This window comes from Manacus vitellinus, unplaced genomic scaffold, assembly GCF_001715985.3.
Source record: "Manacus vitellinus isolate BGI_N305 unplaced genomic scaffold, ASM171598v3 scaffold_32_pilon, whole genome shotgun sequence".
Lineage (NCBI taxonomy): Eukaryota > Metazoa > Chordata > Aves > Passeriformes > Pipridae > Manacus > Manacus vitellinus.
This window is the reverse complement of record NW_021940460.1, coordinates 7,105,287-7,112,463: the sequence shown is the minus strand read 5'-3', so window position 1 is coordinate 7,112,463 and position 7,177 is coordinate 7,105,287. Positions and strand designations below refer to the sequence as shown.

The window sequence follows — 7,177 nt, the reverse complement described above, 5'->3', positions numbered from 1 at the left end:
CCTGCCCCCTTCCAGCCTGTACTAGGACCAGAGGAGGGAAGAGGAAGATACTGGCAGCCAGACACACCTCCCCAGAATTGGCTGATGGGCCCCAGGCATCCTGGTGGGCCCCTTCTATCCTCACCTGGGCTGGGTGCACCCAAATCCTTCAGTGAGCTGTCGATGAGTGGGTTTGCTCCCACCCCCCTCCGAGGGGATGGGGGGACCCCTCTCCAGCTTTTCTGGGACTGCCTGGTGTTTCGACACCATTTATGGGGTTGGAGTCAGCTCGGCAGAGGAGCGGGTTGGGGAAAGTCCCTGCCCAGCCCTTGGCAGGGGAGAGCGGCCTCGGGGAGCCCCCACCCTGCCCATCCTGCGTTGGGGGGGTGCTGTGGGGGGCGGAGAACTGCCAAGCTCCTGCCCACCAACCTCTTCCCTGCGCCTGCCCCCTCCCTCACCGCCCGCTCTGTTGCAGGAAGAGATCCAGCAGCTGAAGAGCAAACTCGAGAAGGTGGAGAAGGAGCGTAACGAGCTGAGGCTCAACAGCGACCGCCTGGAGAGCAGGGTAGGTCCTTGCTGGTGCCAAGATGGGGTATGGTGCTCTTCTGGCCTGCCCCAGCCCATGATCCCGTTTTTCCTGCTGCCCCCAGATCACAGAGCTGACATCGGAGCTGACGGACGAGCGGAACACCGGCGAGTCAGCCTCCCAGCTGCTGGACGCCGAGACAGCCGAGAGGCTGCGGGCTGAGAAGGAGATGAAGGACCTGCAGGTAAAAGCACCTCTCCCTGGCCTCACAGCGTTTCCTGTCCCCTACCCCCAGCACTCACAAAAGCCATGTTCCCTCCCAGGCAAAGTACGATGCCCTGAAGAAGCAGATGGAGTCAATGGAGATGGAGGTGATGGAGGCTCGGCTCATCCGAGCGGCCGAGCTCAACGGGGAGCTCGATGATGATGATTCAGGTACTGTCCTGCCTCCTGTGCTGGCTGCTGGCACACACTGAGTGTCCTCCTCTCCACAGTGGCCCCACACCACCCCCACAGCCCCTTGGTGACCCCATTTCTCTGCACAGGCGGCGAATGGCGGCTGAAATACGAGCGGGCAGTGCGGGAGATCGACTTCACCAAGAAACGGATGCAGCAGGAACTGGAGGACAAGCTGGAGGTGGAGCAGCAGGGCAAGAGGCAGCTGGAGCGGAAGGTGAGTGGAGCTCAGCCCTGGGGAACCCCTGGTGCCCTCAGCATGGGGTGGGCTGCTCGGAGCTGAGGGAGCCCATGGCCAGGACATCAAGGATGTGGTGGGATCCCAGAGCCCTCACACCTCCCTGCCTGCTCCTGCCTGCAGCTGGCCGACCTGCAAGCAGACAGCGAGGAGAGCCAGCGCGCGCTGCAGCAGCTGAAGAAGAAGTGCCAGCGCCTGGCTGCTGAGCTACAGGACACCAAGCTGCACCTCGAGGGACAGCAGGGACGCAACCATGACCTGGAGAAGAAGCAGAGAAGGTGGGGACTGCACGCTGGAGCCAGAAGGTCATCCTTGCTGCGCAGCAAGCCCCTGGCGAAGTGGCATTACCATTTTAGCAGGGATTTGGGCACTTCACCAGCTCCTCCTTGGCTGGGGTGTCTCCAGCAGGATGGAGTTGCCAAGGTTGGATGTGTTAGTTGTGAGGGGGTCCCTCATACCCTTTTGGGGGACCTGGTGCTGAGTGATCCCCCCTCCATGGGGGCGTGCCCCACGGTGGAGGCTGCTGGTGCCCTGCATCTCGGCTCGGCGTGCGCTGCCACCCCGTCCCCGCTCCCAGCCCCAAAGTTTGCTAACGTTATTAAGCAGCAGGGACGCTTTCATCTCATTATGGTAATGATCACACACACAAATACAGCGAGAGAATCCAATCTAATTAATTTCAATTTCCGTGGATTGGTGTCTGTGCTAATGCAGCTGTTTATTACCCAGTGCGAGGAAAAACGGGGATTAGCTGCCGAGGTGTTTAACTCAGGTCACAAACTCAAGCGTAGGGTTGTTTTCCAAGCCCCAAAGGCAGTGATTTCGGAGCAAACCCGGCTGATCCCATCCCAGGGGCACTGGGAGAGCTGCCACGGCACTTCCTGGCTACAGGCTGCGCTGAGCACTCCCCCACCAGGGGTTTGTGTCCCCTCCAGGGGCTCGTGTCCGCTCTGGGGATGGGACCTGTGCCATCCCACGTGGGGCCGTGGCACTGGGATGCAGCTGGGGGAGCTGCGCTGCCGCAAGATCCTGTCTCTCCTGGAGAGCCCTCAATGTCCTGAAGCCCCTCTGAGTCCTGCTTGGGGGGTTTGGTGTCCCTGGCTGCCTCGGTGTATCAAGCCCCTGCCGTTAGCAGCCACTGCTGGCCCCACAGAGCAGCTGATGGTTCTGCCGGGGTCGGCACTGTGCTCTTCATTAGCACTGAGTAAAGGCATCGGGAGGAGTTTCTCGGAGTGACTCGTGCCACCCTGCTAGCAATTAAAGGCTCATCAACAGGCTGTTTCAAACAAACACTGGACGCCATTCTGCCCTTCCCAAAGCCAGCTGCCATGGGAAGGGGATGCTTGGTACAGTGTCCCTAGCACAGGGCTGAGGACTGGCCCCCGGGGTGCTGAGTGTTTGCCCTGCTCTCCCCATGTAGGTTTGACAGCGAGCTCTCTCAGGCACATGAGGAGGCACAGAGGGAACGGCTGCAGCGGGAGAAGCTGAGTCGTGAGAAGGATGTGCTGGTGGCCGAGGTCTTCGGCCTCAAGCAGCTGCTGGAGGTGAGTGGATCCCAGCCCCCGACCCAGTCCCCCAGTCACCAGGTGCCCCAGGGTCATGGTGACCCTGTCTCTCACAGGACAAGGACTCGGACATCGCAGGGCTGACGCAGAAGGCGGAGGCACTGGAGGCAGAGCTGCAGGACATCTCCTCCCAGGAGTCAAAGGACGAAGCCTCCCTAGCCAAGGTGAAGAAACAGCTGAGGGACCTGGAGGCGAAGGTCAAAGACCAGGAGGAGGAACTGGATGAGCAGGCTGGGACCATCCAGATGCTGGAGCAGGTACGGCGGGGAGGGGCAAGGTTTCTGGGTGGGGTGGTTTCATGCAGGGCTGTTATTACCTGGGCCGGGCTTGCCCAGGAAGAGGAGGCGGTCGCTCTGAGCCCGGTGTTGGGCTGACACGGCTCCTGGCCCTCCGTGCCATGGCCTGGCAGGTCACCATGGGGCGAGCGACCCGGCCGGCCTCGGACCGGGGCATTTTCTGTGTGAGTGGTGCCTGGGGAGTGGCATGGGGGGGTCCCCACATCCCCTTTACTCTGACCACATCCCCACCATTTGTAGGCGAAGCTGCGGCTGGAGATGGAGATGGAGCGGCTGCGGCAGACCCACGCCAAGGAGGTGGAGAGCCGTGACGAGGAGGTGGAGGAGATCCGGCAGTCGTGCCAGAAGAAGGTAGGGCTCAGCTGCAGCCCCTCTGCCCAGGAGGGCCTGGGTTGCCTCCCCATGCCCCGGCTGGGTGCCGGGAGCTGCCAGCTGGGCACCGTCACGCAGCACCCTGCTCCCACGCAGCCGACCACAGCCCGGCTCCACCAGCCCGGCGGGTCCGACCAGTCCTTCTGCCGCCCGGGCCAGCGCACGCCAGGCTTTGTGCCTCTGGTTGCGCAAACACTCGTCCGGTGGGGTCACCCAGTGTCCCCAGTGTGTGGGGACATGCAAGGAGGGGGGTCATGACCCCTCCCTGCCTCCCTGACCAGCTGCCCCCTGTCTGTCCCACAGTTGAAGCAGATGGAAGTGCAGCTGGAAGAGGAGTATGAGGACAAGCAGAAGGTGCTGAGAGAGAAACGGGAGCTGGAGAGCAAGTTATCTGCTGTCAGCGAGCAGGTGGGGTGAAGGGCAGCTGGGCACGTGCCTTGCTTTGGGGACCCTGAGGTGGCCATAGTGAGTGGGCACCCCTGCAGCACAGAGCCCTGGCATGGTGCCCCCTGCCACAGGCAAACCAGCGGGACTTCGAGACAGAAAAGCGCCTGCGCCGGGACCTGAAGAGAACGAAGGCACTGCTGGCTGATGCTCAGATCATGCTGGACCACCTGAAGAACAACGCACCCAGCAAGAGGGAGATCACCCAGCTCAAGAACCAGGTGTGCATCCATACCCCTCCAAACCACAGCCTTTTAGGGACACGGGGTGTCCCTGTCCTCTGGACAGGTGCTGAGCTTTATCCCTGCAGCTGGAGGAGTCGGAGTTCACCTGCGCAGCTGCTGTCAAGGCCCGCAAATCCATGGAAGTGGAGATCGAGGACCTCCATCTGCAGATCGACGACCTCTCCAAGGCCAAGGCAGCGGTGAGTGGTTTTGGAGTGTGATGCGCCGTGGTGGGGCCATGCCCCACTTGCTCCCAGGGTGCCAGCAGGGTGACCCCATGCTGTTTGGGGTGCTTTGGGGGGGTGAGTGCCCCACTCCTGCGCTGCAGCAGGAGACAGGTGTTGCTCCCTGCAGCTGGAGGAGCAGCTGAGCCGACTGCAGCGGGAAAAGAATGAGGTGCAGAGTCGGCTGGAGGAGGACCAGGAGGACATGAATGAGCTGATGAAGAAGCACAAGGCAGCTGTAGCCCAGGTAAGGGAGAGCAGCAGCTGTGCCCACTCCACCCCCCCAAAACACCCCTCTTGGAGCCAGCACAGTGGGATCCCTGTTGACGGCCTCGGTGTGTCCCACAGGCATCCCGAGACCTGGCACAGATGAATGACCTCCAGGCACAGCTGGAGGAGGTCAACAAGGAGAAGCAGGAGCTGCAGGAGAAGGTGGGGATCACCAACATCAGACAGGGGATGCACCCCGAGTGAAGCCAGGGGGATGGGGGTCACCCAGAGACCTGCTGCCCATACCATGCACCGTGGGGGCACAGAGCAGTCCCGGGGGATTGGAGCAGAATGGCCAGCAGCTCTGCTCCAGGACGGCGTGTCAGGGGGGCAGGGAGGTTGTGGTCGAGGCTGAAGCTGTGCCCCCACCACCCCCCACAGCTACAAGGCCTGCAGAGCCAGCTGGAGTTCCTGGAGCAATCCATGGTGGACAAGTCGCTGGTGAGCCGGCAAGAAGCCAAGATCCGCGAGCTGGAGACCAGGCTGGAGTTCGAGCGGACGCAAGTCAAGCGCCTGGAGGTAGGCACCGGGCTCTCCCTCCGCTCTGCCTGGGACAAGGATGCAACAGGAGCGTAATGAAGCTGCCCGAGAGGTCTGCTGAGCACATCCCCTCCCCAAGACCCCCCACGCTGCAGCCCTCCCCCTCCGGCAGCCCATCCCTGTCTCCGCAGGGAAGGCTCCCTGCAAGCACCGATAACAGTAATCCACCGCCCGGCCCGGCAAAGTGATGCTCTTTCCCTGCATCGACTTAGGGAAATTATAGACTCCTGGCCCCACGAACACAGCCTGTTTTATATTCTGCCTCCGCAGCTCTGCCGGGGAGCGCGGCAGCTTAGCTCTCCTCTTCATATTTTCCAAGCTATTATTTCCTTCCCCGCTCTCTCTGCCGGGGCCATAAATATGCAGCGGCTGGCTCAGTGGATGGGGGAGAACGGGAGCTATTTTTTTCTTATGTTACATGTTTTAATTACTTCACACACAGTTAAATCTATTTTTCCAATTCAACAAAGCCCTTGCTGTTGTTCTGCCCCTTCCCTGGCCCTGGGAGGGGGTGGTTTCTCCTTCATCTCCTTGTGTAAATTCATGGGGATGGGGTCATGGGGAGGTCATCTCATCAGCCCTTGGTGGGTGTTGGGGTGGATCTGCAGGATGAGGGTGGACCTGTAGGATGAGGGGTTGTCATGGACCCATGAGGGGTCCATGGGGGGATCTGGGGGTGACCCCACTGCTCTGCAGAGCCTGGCCACGCGGCTGAAGGAGAACATGGAGAAGCTGACGGAGGAGCGGGATCAGCGCGCAGCCGCCGAGAACCGGGAGAAGGAGCAGAACAAGCGGCTGCAGCGACAACTCCGTGATGTCAAGGAGGAGATGGGCGAGCTGGCCAAGAAGGAGGCAGAGGCCAGCCGCAAGAAGCACGAGCTGGTGAGGCACCTGTGATAGGGCCAGGCAGGGAGCAGGGGGGTGTTCCCTGAGGTACCTGGCTCATCCCACTCCCTCCCCGCAGGAGATGGACCTGGAGAGCCTGGAAGCTGCCAACCAGAGCCTGCAGTCAGACCTGAAGCTGGCCTTCAAGCGCATCGGGGACCTGCAGGCGGCCATTGAGGATGAGATGGAGAGCGACAGCAACGAGGACCTTATCAACAGGTGAGAACACCTGGGCCTGGCTCCCACGCGAGGCACATCCCCGGGGGTCACTGCTTCCCCTCGCCACTTCAGAAATACCACCGGGACCCCTCGGCTCTGCCTGGCCCTGGCAGGATGCTGTCCCTCCATCTGTCCATGCACTGTGCACCTGTGCATCTGTCCATGCACCTGTGTCTGTGCCAGCCGTGCATCAGGCACCTGTGCACACGGGCATCAGTCCCTGCACCTCTGCATCCATCCCTCTGTCCACCCCCAGCCCCGGGGAGCTTCACCCGCTTGTGGAGGTGCCTGAAATGCATTCAGGGCTGTGTCAGCTGGCTGGAAACAGCCCAGGGAGCCCCAGGGAGCCAGGGCAGCGCAAGCTGGCAGGAGGTTTGGGATGCTGGGATCCAGCCCAGCCCAGAGATAGAATTATAGAATCCTACAATTGTTTAGGTTGGGAAAGACCTCTGAGATCACCGACTCCAACCATTAACCCAGCACTGCCATGTTACCACTAGATCATGGTCCCAAGTGCCTCATCCACATGTTTTTTGAACACTTCCAGGGATGGTGACTCCACCACTTCCCTGGGAAACCTGTTCCAATGCCTGACCACCCTTTTGGTGAAGAAATTTTCCCTAGTATCCAATCTAAACACAACTTTGAGGCCATGTCCTCTTGTCCTATCGCTTGTTCCTTGGGAACAGAGCCTGACCCCCACATGGCTACAACCTCCTTCTAGGGAGTTGTAGAAAGCAAAAGTGTTGCCCCTGAGCCTCTTTTTCTCCAGGCTGAGCCCCTCCAGCTCCCTCAGTCAATCCTTATCAGACTTGTGCTCCAGACCCTTCCTCAGCTCCGTTACCTTTCTTTGAACATGCTCTGGTAACCATCCTGGAATGCTGGAATCCAGCCTGGGTGCAACCCCACTCCAGGGTTGCAGGGCAGCCTCACCTCCCT

At 60.8% G+C, this 7,177-nt stretch overlaps 1 protein-coding gene across 1 annotated transcript in view; it reads left to right on the top strand.

The window, feature by feature from the left end:
• The window catches only part of MYO18A (myosin XVIIIA), a 35,668-nt gene that overhangs the window by 24,346 nt on the left and 4,145 nt on the right, over positions 1-7,177 (top strand). Inside the window, exons 26-41 of the mRNA XM_029961286.1 lie at positions 455-544; positions 630-749; positions 829-940; positions 1,051-1,178; positions 1,323-1,477; positions 2,620-2,743; positions 2,821-3,021; positions 3,301-3,411; positions 3,736-3,840; positions 3,951-4,097; positions 4,187-4,300; positions 4,455-4,571; positions 4,673-4,756; positions 4,976-5,113; positions 5,831-6,016; positions 6,099-6,238. Coding sequence (XP_029817146.1) covers positions 455-544; positions 630-749; positions 829-940; positions 1,051-1,178; positions 1,323-1,477; positions 2,620-2,743; positions 2,821-3,021; positions 3,301-3,411; positions 3,736-3,840; positions 3,951-4,097; positions 4,187-4,300; positions 4,455-4,571; positions 4,673-4,756; positions 4,976-5,113; positions 5,831-6,016; positions 6,099-6,238 — 2,072 coding nt within the window. The remainder of the gene's footprint in view (positions 1-454; positions 545-629; positions 750-828; positions 941-1,050; positions 1,179-1,322; positions 1,478-2,619; positions 2,744-2,820; positions 3,022-3,300; positions 3,412-3,735; positions 3,841-3,950; positions 4,098-4,186; positions 4,301-4,454; positions 4,572-4,672; positions 4,757-4,975; positions 5,114-5,830; positions 6,017-6,098; positions 6,239-7,177) is intronic.